The sequence below is a fragment of the Chiroxiphia lanceolata genome, chromosome Z, assembly GCF_009829145.1.
Source record: "Chiroxiphia lanceolata isolate bChiLan1 chromosome Z, bChiLan1.pri, whole genome shotgun sequence".
Taxonomy (NCBI): Eukaryota; Metazoa; Chordata; class Aves; order Passeriformes; family Pipridae; genus Chiroxiphia; species Chiroxiphia lanceolata.
Genome location: NC_045671.1, coordinates 61,619,177 through 61,637,067, shown reverse-complemented (window position 1 = coordinate 61,637,067; position 17,891 = coordinate 61,619,177). Strand labels below are relative to the sequence as shown.

Below are 17,891 nucleotides of genomic sequence, written 5' to 3'. Positions count from 1 at the left end.
GGGAATCTTACAAGCATATATAGTATGCCTTGAAGGAGAAATTAACCCAGGTCATCTTGTGTCAAGCAGGCTGTAACCAACAGTGCCAAATCAGAGCAGAAAGAGAGAAAAAGACATTTATGCTATAACAAGTCTCAGCATCACAAAGCATGGTATTGTGTATTGACTTTCATTAGCCCTGTGGTTGAATTAACATTGAAAGATCTTATGCCTAAACTGAAGAACTCAAATAGCATAATACATTGCCATTTAGTGTTGACAAGATAATTAAAGCGTCAGCAAGAGAGAATTTTAGGCTGTTCAATCGTTCTCAGGACATACACACAAAAAGGAAAAGAGTATGTCGCACAACCAGACATCACATATGAAGGAAGGTGTGGAAAACACTTTCATTTAATAGATGTAATAGAAGAGAATACTTAGGTAGCAAATCCTTTTCAAAAACTTACTGTGCCCTTAAACAGAAAAACTATTTTCACAGCTTTCAAAAATGAGGAACATTAATTACACAATTCAGAAGATACTTCCAAGTCTGATGAGCAGATGAGTCAAATTCAGCATATACGGGAATGACATTTTGCTGAATACACAGTATGGCTGATATTAAATCTCATATTGCTTTTGGACAATTTGGCCATAGGTGAGAATTGGAAATAAAAGAGAAGGAAAGAACAGGTTAGTAGTGCTGAAAAATCAACTAGTGACATTGCCATGTTCTTTGGTAAGAAGTAAACCTGACTTCAATGTTTTGTCAATTCTTAACTGAAAGTTTTTAACTAGAAAGGAACCCACAACCCTCCCTCCCAGCACCCACCCATGTTGCGTTGACTAAAATAGTTCATAGAGATACAGACAGTTTTTCCCAGATCATCAATAGAATTCATAGCACCGAATAGCAGTTATCTTAATTTCTTTAGCCTTGTGTCATTTTTTTGTGTTAAGATCAAATTTTTTAAAAAAGGTTCATTTTTATTTTCACAGGCAGTGATACTCATTGAACAGTGTTTGCAAGTATATTCTCTAGGTGTGTGCTGGGTAGCACCATAGCAGGGTAGAAATAGAACCCATATCCAACCACAGAGCTGCAAGCCTGCAGCATTAAGCAATATCCTTTAGTCTGCCTGCTTTTAAAAAAAGTTTCCAAGCATTGAGTAATGTGGCTGTTCAGACAAAGATGGGCCCTAGAGGGAAAAAACTCACACACAAAACATCCAATAAAAACTATTACAGACCCTTCATCATACAAATAATACGCACACGTAAGAGAAACTATTCATAGAATGGCGGTGGTTGGAAGGGACCTTAAAGATCATGTACTTCAGTCTGCCTGCTGTGGGCAGGGACACCTTCCACTAGACAAGGTTAGTCAGAGCCCCATCCAGCCTGGTTTTGAACACCTCCAGGGATGGGGAGTCCACAGCTTCTCTGGGCAACCTGTTCTAGTGCCTCACCACCCTCACAGAAAAGAATTTCTTCCTTTTATCTAATCTAAACCTACTCTCCTTCAGTTTAAGGCCATTTGCCCTTGTCATATTGCTACAAGCCCTCATGAGAAGTCCCTCTCCTGCCTTCTTGTACTTACGTACTGGAAGGCCCAGTTAAACCACAGCTAGAAAAACACTTTACGCGGTAGATTTAATGGAGGTACTACAGAAGGTATGCCTTTGCTTGCATTAAAAGCTCTGATTCTCTCAAATGTACGCTGACCAGCTGCACTTGAAGCAGAAAAACAGGGCCTAAAAGCGTTACTCTGATGAACTGGCTTAGACTAAGCAGCAAATATAACTTGAGACTAAAGAATTACTCTCCTTAGAAGAGCTCTTCAGGAGTCAGGCAACTCATATTGCTACCTTAACACTACTCTAAAGAGTTCTCCTTGTCAGTGGACTGTTTCTCTCGGGATTTTGCAGCATCTGTGATGAGTTTATGTTTGACAGCAAAAGCATTGGTCTGGAAACGGTCTCTGTGAGGATTCACTACTCTGAAGTCTCTTCCCCTCAGCTGCTACAGGTCCCATGTCTTCTTTTACCTACATATTCTACAATATGATTTCCACTTTCATATCTTTTGTTTACATGTCCTTGTACTCACCTGCTACATGCTGAATAACTCAAATACAAATATCTCAGTACACTTAAGAAAATGCAAGTGGAAATCTTTATTTTTAAAGCACATATTATCTTCTTTCCAGCTCTGTAAATGGATGAGGCCTAGGGCTGGAGAGAAATCATTTAGGACTGATTCAAACCATATGAGACCTTACGTGTTGGCAAATTCACCAATTACTGCCCTTTCTGTTTCAGCTTACAGATATCAAAAAATTTATATCTATGCTAATTACAAGCGGTTTTTCATTTCCCAAGAAGAACACTTATATTAACTGCTTAGGGAAACAAAATTACTTGTGATTACATTACAGGGTTACAACAGCTGACAAGAATTCAAGATGGGATTTATTTTTTTGTTAGGGAGGAGGGGGAGAAGACAACAGGCAGGAATTCTACTTTCCTATCACACTTTCTCAGGCAGACTTGGTCAAAAAATACAAAGCCAGATTTTGGCCACCAAAAGCTAGCATTTTCCCCAGAATGCTCATCAAATATTTAAGTATCAAGGACAAAATCAAGAATTACACATGGGGACTTCATATCTAGTCTTTAGAGAATAAGTATTTTGCTGAAAGCTGCTAATTCAGTCTAAACTGAATTAGATTTTTCTCCCTACAATCTCTCTAAATTCAGAGATTGGTAATAGCATAATTTACACTAAATTTGCTGAGTGCTCTAGTCCTAGTCTTGAGGTACATACAGTCATGAAGTATATACACGAGACTTCAGATTCTTCAAGATGTGCTAGGCTTGGACTGGGAGGCAGACAATTAAATGCCTGCCAGATTGTCTGAGAATTTTAGATCAGAAAGAGGGGCTGCAATCCCCACATCACCCACATATTTGTATCTATTGCTTTAGACTAATGTCTGTTTACCAGCAACCCTGAATTTTGGATGCCAGAATAAAAGGGTCTAAACTAGTGCTGTGTAACACAGAGAAGGACAAGCAAAGGAGTCTGAAAGAAATGCAACCTAGAAGTTGAGAAACAGGAAGCTGAAAGCAGACCATCTTTTTCAGCTGCTATTTAAATTTTTTAAATCTTTGTGCAAATAATATGAATTTAGATCCTAATGCTCAAAGAGTACAGCATGGTAAAAGAGAAAACAAAAGAATTCTCACAGATGAGGCCCCAAGTCTGTCATCACTGATGTCTTACATCCCTGCCTCAAAGAACGCAGCAGTCACGAGATGCTGTATTGGCTCTGAGTTGCAGAATAGATCTCCATCCCACTGAAAATAAGAACTTCTGCCCTACACAGGGGAAGGGTGCACTTGTTTTTGAAGATACGCGCTAACCTTCTTAAAATACTTTTGATATGAAAATAAGACATTATTAGCTGCACAATTATAAGACAAGAAAAAACCCAAAGCAGCAGACAAGAACACAGGAGAATTTAAGAGAGTACAGCTGTAATGACATTTATTAAAAGACATGCTATAACAACTAGTTAGGGAAAGAGCGAGGTATAGGTACTAAATAATCAGAAAACACACTAACCTAAACAAACAGAATATATTACAGCATAACCAAATTCACCATGCACTACACAGTCCCAAAATAGGTTTCTTTAATACATCTTATATCTTCTTTCAGTTTTAAGTCATCTCAACAGACATGGAATACTTTTCAAGCAATGCCATAAGATACTTTACAAATGAAAGCTGTTGCTTATTAAAATATACAGACAATCTTTTTTATATAAAAACAGTTTACATTCCCATTTGTTCCCCCAAACACGTTTTTGCCAGGTTAAAAAAAAAAACAAAACAAAACATGATGTTACAAATATTTACAGTATTTTCTTGTGATAGATGAACACTTTTATAAACTGAAAGGGAACACGTATGAACAGATCATGTAAAATGAGGGAATGACAGCAATTCTTAGACATGTTTCTGTGTCTTGAATACAGTACTAAAAGTAGTCCATTAACCTTTTGCCTTATCTCACACCATTTGGTTCACATTACAGTCTCATTTTCCATTGTTTCAATCACCAATAGAAGTCTCAAACAAAGTCCACTTGGCATTGGGTCTTCCCATCAGAAAGGAGTGTGAGAGAAAAAAGGTTTTTCACATGTCTCAGTAAAACCAGAACAGTCTTTGGTCAGAGAGTGAAATGACATTCTGATTGATGCAAGAATCTGCTTGGTTAACAACCTTGGTCTTGTGTTGCTGCAGTTCTAGGGTAAACTTTTGCAGTAAGTGTAAAACATATTCAAAATTAATTGGAAAGTGCTTAGAATGAAGTTTATGCATGGTAGTTCCCCACTCATAAATATTGTAGTTTCTGAGACCCAAGAAACTGCTTACAGTGAAGACATTAGTCTGCCAAAGTAAAAGCTTTCTTCATTTAGACCTTCAACTATTTCTTTTCTTTGGGACTGCTCCAGGTACCTGTTATTATTACCTAAAGTTGGAAATAAATGGGTTATGCTTGGGTTCCTGCATATTGCAGTACAAAAGAAAAAACTGCAATGGAAAAGGCAGGGGGATAATTAAATCTGTATTGAAACAGCTGTAATTCACTTCATACATGTAATTCACTTCATATATAGTCAGTGGACAACAATAATTTCTAACAATATAAATATACAATTTCCAGAGGGGAAAATATATTTATTATAATTAAGACAGCAACAGATATGAAAAACCCTACATATAAAACTTCTGAAGGCACAAAAACTTTGGTACAATTTTGTTTCTGTATCACATCCCCTGGTAATAAAACCCTGAAGTTAAGTACCTCAGAAATTTTCCACTCTAACTGTTAGGATTTGCTTTAAAAAGAGCAGGCAAACAGTCTTGTATATAGCAAACAAAACCTCAGAAGATAAAGTTAATTTAAAGAAAAAAATTCTGTGCAATTTGACCAGCATCCTTTTAGCACAACAGCAACAATACTAAGTCTGGTACTTCTGATCTAATTAACAACATACCACAGCCAAAGGTTAAGGCAAAACAATGCTTTTTGTAAGCAGCTGACCTTTCATTTGAAAAACAGAAGTATAAGCTATAGCAGCATAAAATGACAAGTAGTAGGTCTACATCCCTTATAAAAGAAGAACTTATCACTTTCCTACTGACATGAATCAGAGGAGAGCAAGATAACTGATCACACAAACCTCACTGGCAGTATTATCAACAAACACTAATAGATTTTCTGGCATATAAACACAAGTTTGCTATCTGTAATCAGAAAATGTCACCTATAGGCAAATCTCCATAGATAAATGGAATATCTTCAGCATAAAAAGGATCTCAATCTATCAGTACACAACAACAGAGCAACTGAGAACCAGCAGACAAGGCAACTGAGTTAAATTATCAAAGTTTAGGAAATTTGTTCAGATATTTACAGACTTCTGAAGAAATTCAAAGAAGCAGAAGTTTTACCATTATACAACAAACCAAGGATCATTTGAAAAGGCACTTAGCTGCTCCTGGGTTGCTAAAAAGGCCTTATTACACTTTGAACCAAGTGTGCATCCATCCAAAAAAATGGAATCAGAGGTAACCCAGAGTTTATTCGTGACCATGACATAAACAAAGGCACAGTCATAGAATCACAGAATATGCTGAGCTGGAAGGGACCCACAAGGATCATCAAGTCCAACTCTTGGCTCTTCACAGGACACCCCAAGAGTCACACCATGTGCCTGAAAGCACTGTCCAAATGCTTCTCGAACTCTGTCAGGTTTGGTGCTGTGATCACTTCCCTGGGGAGTAAGAAATCTACAATTTCCAGTACCTGCATCAGCAATTTCCAGTACCTAGTAGTGTTTTAGAGTACAAATTCCAGGTTACACTGTGCACATTATCAGGTACTTCACAAATGATTTAAACAGAAATTAATAATACATGTTAAAGAAATTATAAACCTATCTTTAACAATTCAAGGCTACAGTATAGAGAAGATGAAGCCAGAATCTTCTTGGAAGTTACACAGTTAACAGGTTAAATGGCAACAGACCTATATAGGATGCAGTATGTTTGAAGTCTAACTACATATTAGGGAAGCAAATTCACAGTAAGGACTGCCAAACACAGGAACAAAGAATTTGTGAAAATTTCATTTTTGGAAACACTGAAAATTTACACGGACAATTCTCTGAGCAACTGCTCAAAGTTGTCCGTAATCTGAGTAAGAGGAAGGATTAAGGCCTCTAGAGGTTCCTTTCCATCCCACATCACTGTAAGAACCTGTAGAATAATATCATTCTTTCCCAAATCCTGCTCTTTCCACAGATATCAAGGGATTTGCTAAAATATGCTTTAGAGAACCAAGAACTGAGATGCAACTATGCTTTTACAGCCAGGCACTAATGAGTCAAGCACAAAATATAAGAATTATTCCTTTTGCCACAATCCTTCAGTAACAGTGCATTTTGATAAAGAAGGGGTTATGTTTGTGCTTTTAATTATTCAAGGCAGAATATCCCATGAGAAAAACTAGCCTTAACTAATGCCTTCATTCTGCTAAGCAAACATTAAGATGTATAGTTAGCTTTGAAGCTTGTCTGCACATCCTGTAAAAGCAGATCTCCCTAACAGTCAGCATCTTTAAGACATACACAAATCTGAAAGTAAGTTGACAAGAATTATTCAGTTGCAGAAAAAGAAAAATCAAAAAAGATACACAACAGTTGTGCCACAAAACCAAAAAGGAAACATCATAAATATCCCCACTCAGATTTTTCTTAAATTAAAATAAAATGTAAGTCTCTGCAAGTAGTTTTTTCATCAATCCTCACAGTCAAAGGAGAGCTGTTTGAAAGGGCCAGCTGAATCTAGTCAATCTACAAATGGTTCTGGGACTGGTGCCCAGTTTGACTTGGATCATGGGACTTGCTTTGAGAAACTGGGTCTACTGGGGGCTGATGGATCCACCTGTCAGAGAAAGGGAAGAGCAACTTCAGTCACAGGCTTACCAAGCTAGTGAGGAGAGCTTTAAACTAAAGGTGCCAGAGGGAGGGGAACCTCAGTCCATCCCAGTCCTACCAGTTGGATGCCAGCAATAGATGCCCAGAGCATCACAGGTCAGCAGGAAAGCACCTGAAGAGCAACAAAAAGGAATTCTAGCCAATAAGTCGGCTTCATTGGGGTCCCAACTTCAAGGCAATAGCACATAAGACAGGGAATAAAGAAGAGAAGTTAGAGATATGTGCATGGATGCAGGGCTATGATCTCATTGGCATGTCATGGAGACATGGTGGGACGGCTCCAAAGAGTGGAGTGTTGGAATGGAAGGACACAGGCTCTTTAGGAAGGACAGGAAGGGTGGACAAGGAGGTGGTGTTGCCCTCTATGTCAATGACCAGCTGGAGCACATGCATCTTCACCTGGGGATGTATGAGGAGCTAAGTGAAAGCTTATAGCTCAGGATTAAAGACAGGACAGGAACAGGTGACTTTGTAGTGGGGGTCTGCTACAGGTCACCCAGCCAGGAAGACCAAGCAAATAAGGTCCTTTACAGACAGATTGGAGTGGCCATTCAAAAGCCCTGGTCCTCATGACTTCAACCATCCCAGTATCTGTCAACACTGCAGGGCATAAGCAATCCAGGAGGTTGTGTTGATGGTAACTTCCTTCTCCAAGTGATAGAGGAGCCAAGGAGGAGAGGTGCTATGCTGGATCTTGTTCTCCCAACAAGGAGGGAAGTGTGAAAGTCAAGGGCAGCCTGGACTACAAGGTTCATGAAATGGTGGGGTTCAAGATCCTTAGGACAGCAAGGAGGGTGAGCAGACTCCTGAAGGCCTCTTCAGGATCTGGTTGGTAGAGTGCCATGGGATAAAGCACATGGAGGGAAGAGAGGCCCAAGAAAGCTGGTTGATATTCAAAGGTCACCTCCACAGAGCCCTGGAGTGATGCATCCGAACAAAGAGGAAGCCAGGCAAAAACATGAGGATGGTGTTAGGTGAACAAGGAGCTCCCAGACAAATTCAAATGCAAAAAGGAAGCCTACAGAGGATGGAAGAAATTACATGGAGCCTGGAAGGAAAACAGAGTGATTGTCCAATGAGCCAAATTCTATGAAAGCTAAAGCTTCCCTGGAAAAGGGGAAATATAGCCCACATTTTTAAAAAGGAAAATAAGGAAGACCCAGGAAACTACAGGTCGGTGAGTCTCACCTCAGCTTCCAGCAAGATTATGAAGTAGATCCTCCTGGAAACTTTGCTAAGGCACATGGAAAAAAAGGAAGCGCTGGTGAAGTGAACATAGCTTCACTAAAGGTAAATCATGCCTGACAGGTTTTGTGGCCTTCTACAACAGGGTTACAGCAGTGGTGGGTAAGGAAAGAGCAACAGATGTCATTTACTTGGACTTGTGCAAAGCATCTGACACTGTCCCACACAACATCCTTGTCTCTAAGCCACAGAGACATGGATTTGATGGGTGGACCATTAGGTGCATAAGGAATTGATTGGATGGTCACACTCAAAGAGTTGTGGTCAATGGCTCAATGTCCAGGTGGAGACCAGAGATAAGCAGTGTTCCACCAAGGTCAGTATTGGTACTGGACCTGTTTAGCACATTTTTTGGTGACAAAGACAGTGGGATTGAATGCACCCTCAGCAAGTTTGCTGACACCACCAAGCTGTGTAGTACAGTCAACACACTGGAAGGAAGGGATATTATCCAGAGGGACCTGGACAGATGGAGAGGTGGACGTATAAGAACCTGATAAGAATCAACCAAACCACTCCATGATTATATGAAACCCAAAAGATAACATGTATATTATTCCTAAGCCAACTGAACTTTCCAGTACATAGTACCTTCTGCGTATTTACATAGTTGCATTGTACAGCACTTCTAATTACATATGTATAGTCATCATTGTATCTACTGTTAATAACACACTTCTGTTGCAGTATAGAGGTCTTGTACCATCTTTATAAGATTGGCTGCTAGTTGAAGAATCCATTCAGTGCAGGTAGCTCAGGGGTGCAGTGGAGCTATAGCTTGAGCTCTGAGTGGTGGGAGCCTGAGGCAAGAGGCCATGAACTGCCAACGCTTTGAACAACAAAGGGCCCAGGGAGCTGCGGCCCAGCCAGGGGACCAGACACTCAAGGACACAGAGACACAGAAGAAGCCAAGGACCCTCAGACTTTTGTGCCCTTAGACTGAGGGTATAAAAGCCCAGGGTTCCTCTGTTCAAGGTCCCTCCTCGGAGACACCAGCTCAAGATGTTATTATGTTATTGCACCAATATTAAATTATTTTAAGGATCAAGATATCAGACTCTGCCATGGGAAATATGGGGTTAAGTCAGTCAGAAAACCTGGTCTGCCTGTGTGAGTACGGGGTGTATAGCTGGGAAGGGTCCTCAATCCCAGCTCAGGTAGATCAAGTGTGACTACCTGAGTGGCTCCTGGATGGTCAGACAGGAAAGTTCCTTTAACACTACATCTCTAACCAACATGCATTAAAGGAAAGCAAGCTAAAGTATCTGGCTGATTTTGCAAAACTAATTCAGAGAAAAAGTTTGAAAAAGTTTACTACAGAATACTCACATCATGGTAGAAACATAGCCTTTCTTCTAAATAGATAAAGTCATACAATTCATACAAGTTAATGAAAAAAACAACAAGAATGGCAAAACATTACATCCAAAACAAATTCTGCAATAGTTAAAAGTACATAAATGCTATGTGTAGTGGGTTTCTGTGGTTGGGTTTTGGTAGCAGGGGAGGGGCTACAGGTGTGGCTTCTGTTGGAAACTGCTAGAAGCTTCCCCTGTCTGGTGGAGCCAGTGCCAGCTGGCTCCAGGACAGACTTCTTGCTGCTGGCCAAGGCTGAGCCAATCAGGAGTAATAGTAATGCCTCTGTGATAACATATTTAAGAACAGAAGGTATTGCACAGAAAGAATTCCAGCCAGGGAAGAGCGGAGTGAGAACATGGGAACGAGGTAGACACCAAGGTCAGTGCAGAAGAAGGGGTGGGAGGTGCTCCAGGCACCAGGGCTGAGGCCCTGCAGCCCGTGGTGCAGACCACGGTGGAGCAGCTGTGCCCCTGCAGCCCACAGAGGAGCCCATGGTGGAGCAGGTGGATATCCCAAGGAGGCTGTGACCCCGAGGGAGGCCCAAGATGGAGCAGGGTCCTGCCAGAGTGGAAGGTCCTGTAGCCTGTGGAGAGGGAAGCCCATGCCAGAGCAGGTTTTTCCCTGGTAGCACTTGTGGCCCCTGTGGGGGACCCACGCCAGTACAGTTCATTCATGAAGGACTGCACCTTATGGAGGGGTGACCCACGAGACAGCAGTTTGGGAAGAACTGCTGCCTGAGGGATGGACTCACCTTGGAGAGGTCCATCAAGGACTGTCTCCCGTGGGAGGGACCCCACAGGAGCAGGGGAAGGACTCCTCTCTCTGGTCAGTGGCAGAAACAACAACTGACCGTAACCCCCATTCCCATCCCCCTGCACCGCTGGGGGAAAACATAGAAGGCAGGAGGGGTGGGGGGAAGGTGTTTTTAAGATTGTTTTATTTCTCACTCTTTGGCTCTGATCCTGTTAGTAATACATTTAAGTACTATCCCCACTTTGAGTCTGTTTTGCCAGTGAAGGTAATCAGTAACTGACCTCTCCCAGCTGTTATCTCAGCTCATGAATCCTTAGCTCATTTTTTAGCTCTCTCTCCTCTGTCCAGTTGCAGAGGGAGAGAGTGGCTTTAGTGGGTACCTGGCATCTGATTAGGGTCAACCCATTACACTATGTTTGAAAGAAATACCTCTTTAAAATGTGGTACAGTAAAATTAAATTTACTTAAAATTAATTTATTTAAAAGGAAATTCTAGAACGAAAAATATCTTAAAGTGAAAGTTAACTTTCCAAAATATGATCAGAAATCAGTAACATTCATCTGTACATTCAAGACCAAACCTAACTGCATCTCAGCTTGTTCCCCAAAGAGAAATTAACATTCAGTATCAAATATTTTTTCATACTTACAAAGGAAAGAATGATAGCATTCTATTACTTTAAGTTCAATACTGAGATGAAGATGGTGATGAATTATTCTACAAGCAGCTGGTGGAGGTTTCAAAATCACCAGCCCTTATTCTTGTGGGTGACATTAGCCTGCTGGATGTCTGCTGGGAACTGGGCACAGCAGAAGAGTGGCAGTCTAGGAGATTCCTAGAGTGTATGGAGGATAACTTCCTGTTGCAGCTGATAAATGAACCTACCAGGGTGGGCCCTGCTAGACCTGCTGTTTACAAACAGAGAAGGGCTCGTGGGAGATGTGGTGGTCAGAGGCTGTCTGGGGCACAGTGACCACATAACGATAGAGTTTTCAATACTTGGTGAAGTAAGGAAGGATGTCAACAAAACCTCAGCCCTGGACTTCCGGAGGGTAGACTTTGGCCCATTCAGGAGGTTGGTTCAGAGGGTACCTTGGGAAACAGCCCTTAAAAACAAAAGGGGTCCAGGAAGGCTGGACATACTTCAAGAAAGAAATCTTGAAGGCACAGGAGCAGGCTGTCCCTATGTGCCCAAAGGTGAACCAGTGGGAAAGATGACCATCCTGGCTGAACAGAGAGATTTTGCAGGGAAAAAAAGAGAGTCTATCACCTATGGAAAAAAGGGCAGGCAACTCATGAAGTGTTTAGGAATGTAGTTAAGTCATACAGAAAGAAAATTAGAGAGACGAAGGCACAATTTGAATGTAATCTGGCCACTTCTGTTAAGGACAACAAAAAGTGTTTTTATAAATGCATCAACAGCAAAAGGAGGGGCAAGGAGAACCTCCATTCTTTGTTGGACAAGGAGGGAAACATAGTTACCAAAGATTAGTTAGGCTTGAGTACTGTGTCCAGTTCTGGGCCCCTCAGTTCAGGAAGGATATTGAAGCGCTGGAGAGTGTCCAAAGAAGGGCAACAAGGCTGGTGAAGGGACTGGAGCACAGGCCCTATGAGGAGAGGCTGAGGGAGCTGGGGATGTTCAGCCTGGAGAAGTGGAGGCTCAAGGGAGACCTCATCACTCTCTACAACTAGCTAAAAGGAGGCTGGAGCAAGGTGAGGCTCGATCTCTTCTCCCAGGCAACCAGCAGCTGAACAAGAGAGCACAGTCTTAATCTGTGCCAGGGGAGGTTTAGGTTAGACATTAGAAAGAAATTCTTTACAGAAAGAGCAATCAGACTCTGGAATGGGCTGCCCAGGGAGGTGGTGGAGTCACTGTCCCTGAAGGTGTTTAAGAAGAGACTAGATGTAGCACTAGTGCCATGGTATAGTTGACAGGGTGGTGTTGGGTCAAAGGTTGGACTCTATGGTCTCAGAAGTCTTTTCCAACCTGGTTGATCCTGTGATTCTGCGAAAAAAGATGCAGACACCCAAAAGAGAATATTGTAATACAGCCAATGCCCCTCAAAAAATAAGATAAAGTCCAGAAACTGAAGTGAATTTCCTGTTTGGCCCTTCTATATGGGTTTGTTCGGGTTTTTTAGTGTATTTTTTCTGGATGTGAATTTTTTTTCAGCAAAGAACTGTCATCAGACAACTGCAACTAGGTAAATTCAAAGAATCACCTATGTGATTACATAGTGAGTTAAACCTTATTCCCACCTATATCCAATCTCTATAAAAAAGCACAAGAAACTAGAATTCAGAGAATTACCTAAAGAAAAAAAAAAATATATCTTTAAGTATCAAGGAAAACATTTTTAAAAAGACCAAGAAGAGAACTGTCACAAAGCTCACAATATTTTTTCAAGATACTTCAGATAACATTCTAAGCTATTGTATAATACACACATATAAGGCACATAATAAGAAATAAGGTAAATACACAGTTATTTAAGTATTAGACATTAGTGGTAAAAAAATCTCTTAAAGGTGGGTTTTTTTCTGCCCCCAAAGATGACCTTAACAAAAATAACTTCTTTAAAACCTATCAAACCATCACAGACCTGAATAGTTTCCATAAGATTGTAAACAATTATTTAGAGAAATGCAAAAATTTATTTTAAATCACGACTATCTTCTTGTTTTATATTCTCCAAAGTACTATTACACATCACTTCATAGTAAAAATAGGACATCAAACTTCCAACCCACGGTTAAATCAACCTAAATGTCTGATCCTACATCTTGAAGAAACTTGTGAAATATCTTTTATTCCACAAAGAAAAGGCACTGCCTTTCCTCTAATAATTTAATCTGTAGGAACAGCACAGACTTTTTATTTTTATAAACAAGTTATCGTAGTAGTCCGGTTTCAGGAAGGATGCTGGATGAGGCATCCTGGGAAATGAAGTCCAAATGTACTCCCGTGAACATGGATAATGAGGTACCCCGGTGATTGGTCAGGGGAGTTACGTGTTACTTTGAACTCCCATACATAAGGTGTTGATTCATTTGAATAAAGAGGATTTGGCTCTGAACCCCCAAAGAGTTAGCTGGGCTAGTGTAATTTATTTACGTATTATATTAATATGCCACAAGTTATTTGTAAAGAATTGCCAAAGTATAAATCCACACCCTGGTAACATAAATACTATTTAGAGGATACTCAGAGTCACTGCTTGCTTTTCTTCAAGAAATCCGAGCACTACTTCACATTCAAATTAGTGTTTAATCTTTGTAGAGTATATTTACCATTTTCTTAATAATACTCTTTGTTTGATGTATTGTGAAAGTACTCTAAAATGTTTTCTAAGGCTAATTTAGAATAAAAACCTAAAGGATGTTCTCAAAATATAATTTTAAGTAGGAAATCTGATAAATATTGTTGCTAAAGCTATTTCACAGAACAATCTTTCTATGGATCACATACTTGCAGATAGAACCAGAAAATTCAGAATCATCACCTAATTCTTTGTGTATGAATGAGCTTCTTCTTTTAAGAGACAGAGCTGGTCTCAGCTTTCTCAGTCTCTGAAGATTTTACTATATTAAAAGGAAAGTGCACAGAGAATTCATATTGTAGATTTTGAGAAGGAAACTCGGAGATGCTGGTTTTCTCCAAAGTCATGATTGTGAAGCTCAATGAGAGCGTGAACTGCTTCTTCCACAGAGCCCAGTTGGATAAGACCCATTTTGCAATCTTTCCTGAAGTACAATAAAAACCATTATTAATCTTCACCACATTTTCACTAACCAACATAGAAGAGTCACATACGTGGTTGTTTTCAGCCATATCACACACACTGAACACTTGTACAGCAAAAGAGTCAGAACTAGTTATGCAGCTGCTAAAATGCAAAGATAACAAAACTATATAAATGTTGCAAAAATGGTCTAAAGCCATGCCAGTCTTTCATAACACCGGACTTCAAAAAACTGGGTCAAAATAAGGCTTGAAGGCCTCTAGGAAACACTTGTATTGTCCATATAGATGGGATTATTCTAGCAGGTATGATTGTGCTAAAATAATGTTGCCAAGTAACCTTGATCAATGTTAGAGCAGAGACATTATCATCTTTTATATGACATTTCATATATATTCAGCTTGCATTTTTTAAAGAAGCGAGCATTTACATTTCTTAAATTTACTTTACTTTGAACATACATTTGTCCAAAGGCTGCATATTTTTGATTTAATTATGATAACATAGCATCTCATTTAAAATTTTAAGATTAAAATTTTCATTAAAATTGTCATAGGTGTACTGCTTTTGCCTATAGGTATATGTACATGGAATTCTGCCTATAGTTATAAATACATGGAACGTCACAAAAAAGCAGTAGCCATCTTCCAGGATGAAAGCTTGCTCAGCAATTTTACAAGAGAACTTACTGGAAAAATTTGAAGGCTTTCACAGTAGATCCTTTACTTGCAAAAAGGTTCTTCAAATCATCAACAGTAACAGAAGGCCTAATTGAAAAAAACAAAAACAAAAACAAAAAACGAACAAAACCAAAACAAGCCCCCCTCAACTTGTAGAAGAGCACAGAGTTCTATAATAATATCGAGATCTCAATCTTGGCTTCTAAATTAAATTTGAACAGCAAAAACTATCTCCACCAACTCAAACCTTGTCAACACTTCAGCCCAAACAACTTGGCTTTGTGCTACGAAATTATTTCAGCTACACTCTACTGCTTTTCATCCAACCCCATTTCTTTCTCAGTTAAATTCAGATTGCATAAAATTCTCCTAAGATCTTAATTAGTACCTTCATGAATACATTTCATCTTGAAATTTGAGTGATTGTGCTTCATTATTTTTCAGTTCTGAAGCTTTTTATTTTATTCAAAAAGCCATTTTCTAAGTGTCTTATAATTTCCTTTGACTTGGACATAATTCCAGTTTCCTCCTTTCCCTCCCTGCACAGCTGCCAAACAAAAGAAGCCTGTAAAAACTTATGTTTGGCTGTTACTCCACACATTGTTGACAACATCCTAGATTTTAAAAAAAGATTGTTTCAGTCTTAAAGAACACCATTCTTAACATCTTTTTTTTACAACTTCCGCTCTATGTAAGAGGTCTGAATTCTGTAGAAATTACTCTTTTAGAAGTGTAAGAATTATTCAAAACCGTATCTATATCAAGTAACAATGTCAATGACAAATTTGTTGTCATGTAATTCCAGTACATAATCTCAAAACACGTCTTAATCAAGAAAATGTAAACTGATTAAAACTCATAAAGAAGATCATTCAAACAGTTATCCTCATTGCTAATGATAAAAAAAGGCACAGTTAAAGGAATCACTTACTGTTAGTTATAGAGGAGAATGACCAAGAGCAGAATGAAGGCCAAGGGAATGTAAAGCTTATGTCAGACTTTGTAACTTAAGAACACAACCTAAGAAACATCTTTTCAAGAAAATCATACATGTAGATACTCACGGGATGTTGGAGAGATGCAGGGTGGCAGATGGAGGAAAAATATTTTGGCAGTTCTTAGAGCCAGGATTCTTAAAGCGATGCAAAGGGCTATTGCTATAGTCCTTTGTCAGACCTTTGTCCTCTTGCCCTTCACGAGGAAGTTGAATTGTCTGATATTTTGAAAGAGTAGTATGCATGACCCTTCCATAAAGCCTCTGTCCATTCAAGTGGTTGATAGCTAACCAGTGGAAATTTAATTTGAACAGGAATAAATGGAGGGGAAGAAAAGACGATTCTTTAAATACTAATATTGTTTTCTACTCAGTGCCAGATTTCACATTCTAAATTTAAACTGCAACTTGCATGTCTATCAGGTGGGCTATGCCACACCATTATATTTAAAATACAAAGATGTAATACAATCTCCAGTCTAAATGCAACAAAAATGCAAAACATCATTTCAATAAAGAACAGTTGATTATTATTAAATAGCTAGATATAAGATGAACTACAGGAAAATCATATGATGTATTATTAAGACAAACTATGGGAAAATTGTATGATATTTTAATTCTAACATTTACTAGATTGAGAATCACAGGAACTTAGTTTTTAAACCACTAAGAGTATTATCAACATAAGTAAGGAAAAGTTTGTATGTAGTAATGCAGCACAATGATGGATTGAATTTGTTTATGCTTGTCACTGACAGAGGGCAAATTCTTCCTTTATATTATGCTCATGCTAATTTGAAGCATAACTGTGCCTTAAAAATCAATACCTAATTGAGCCTGGGTTGCATCTGCCATCTGAACCAAAGCAATTCCTCTTTTCTTAAACATAATCTTCACACGATGCACATTACCATATACACCTGTGGAAATACAGAAAGGAAATCTTTTCATAGCAGCAGAAGGGCAAGTCTGTTTCTTTTGATTAACATTAGATTTACAAAGAATAATCATCTCATTCAACAGCTTGGTTAGAATATTAGTATGAAGGACAGTTTTGAAGTTTGTGTATTATTTTCTGAGGCTCCAAAATGGAGGAAAACCCCCAGGATCTTAGTCATAAAACTGCATGTTTATGTTCAGCTTTTAATCAGTGCAATGGTCGTCAAAGTCCCCTTAACAGAGGTTTATTAAAATACTACTATGCCAAACATTGTCCCCTGCAATTAATGTATGATCCAATTCTATACAGCATTTCCTCTGATGCAATATTTGTTTTTTCCTCTTACTTTGTCTTCCCATTTTTGTAGTAAACAAACTGGACCACACACTGAAATTCATCTGACACTGTAAATCTTTTGCCTTTTTTGGTATCTGTGGCCTATAACTCCTGACTCAAATTACTGTAATTTTAAAATCAGTGTATTCTCTTGTGCATTTTTTGGATATGGACAAAACAATGAAGCTTGAATTAACCATCAGGTGTCAGATAAATAAAAAGAATGCTAGCCCTGTGGTTTCTCAAGGGATATTTGACATATCTTACCAAATAGGATGAAAAGTCCATATGGTGTGATGGCCTGTTTAAATGATAAAATGAGTATATTATTTCTAAAGCCATGCAAATAAAGACATCTATTCCATAAGTGTATGGTAAACAAAAAGAATGGAAGAAATACTGCATACCAATACATAAACCTGTCTCTCCAAAAGCCATTCCCTGCAATAACTACAGTGTACGGCACTCTTGTTAGTATATATTTGCAATGCACATGTGAAATACTTAAACAAGCTAATACTTCAGCTCATGCATATCCGTCACTCAAGACTCAGTCTGTCATGCTGCAGAAGTTATTAATATTTTAAGTAGCTTCATTATTTGAACTTATTCTAAGCTAGCAGCTCATTCCCTGAAAAAATGAAAGACATTTGCTAAACTAAAAATAGAAAAGAACATTCAAGAACTCCTTTGTATTTTGTAAACAGCAGACAACCCCTATGAAACCAAACCTAGCTGCTTCAAAATGTGCTTGCTTTGTCTTCAATTTTGTCCCCGTTCCTT

The 17,891-nt window shown here is 39.0% G+C and overlaps 1 protein-coding gene across 6 annotated transcripts in view; it reads right to left on the bottom strand.

The window, feature by feature from the left end:
- Positions 1 to 3,504: 3,504 nt before the first annotated feature.
- Positions 3,505 to 17,891, bottom strand: part of PTBP3 (polypyrimidine tract binding protein 3) — a 52,143-nt gene continuing 37,756 nt past the window's right edge. For 4 of the 6 annotated variants that reach the window (XM_032675732.1, XM_032675730.1, XM_032675729.1 and 1 more), the window contains exons 11-15: positions 17,376 to 17,409; positions 16,660 to 16,752; positions 15,900 to 16,116; positions 14,845 to 14,922; positions 12,346 to 14,156 (exon numbers count right to left, since the gene is read on the bottom strand). In XM_032675732.1, the coding sequence (XP_032531623.1) occupies positions 14,024 to 14,156; positions 14,845 to 14,922; positions 15,900 to 16,116; positions 16,660 to 16,752; positions 17,376 to 17,409 (555 nt within the window). In that variant the 3' untranslated portion in view covers positions 12,346 to 14,023. Of the gene's footprint in view, positions 4,522 to 12,345; positions 14,157 to 14,844; positions 14,923 to 15,899; positions 16,117 to 16,659; positions 16,753 to 17,375; positions 17,410 to 17,891 lie in introns of those variants that run through there. The other 2 variants (XR_004354518.1, XM_032675733.1) reach the window with 2 other exon arrangements.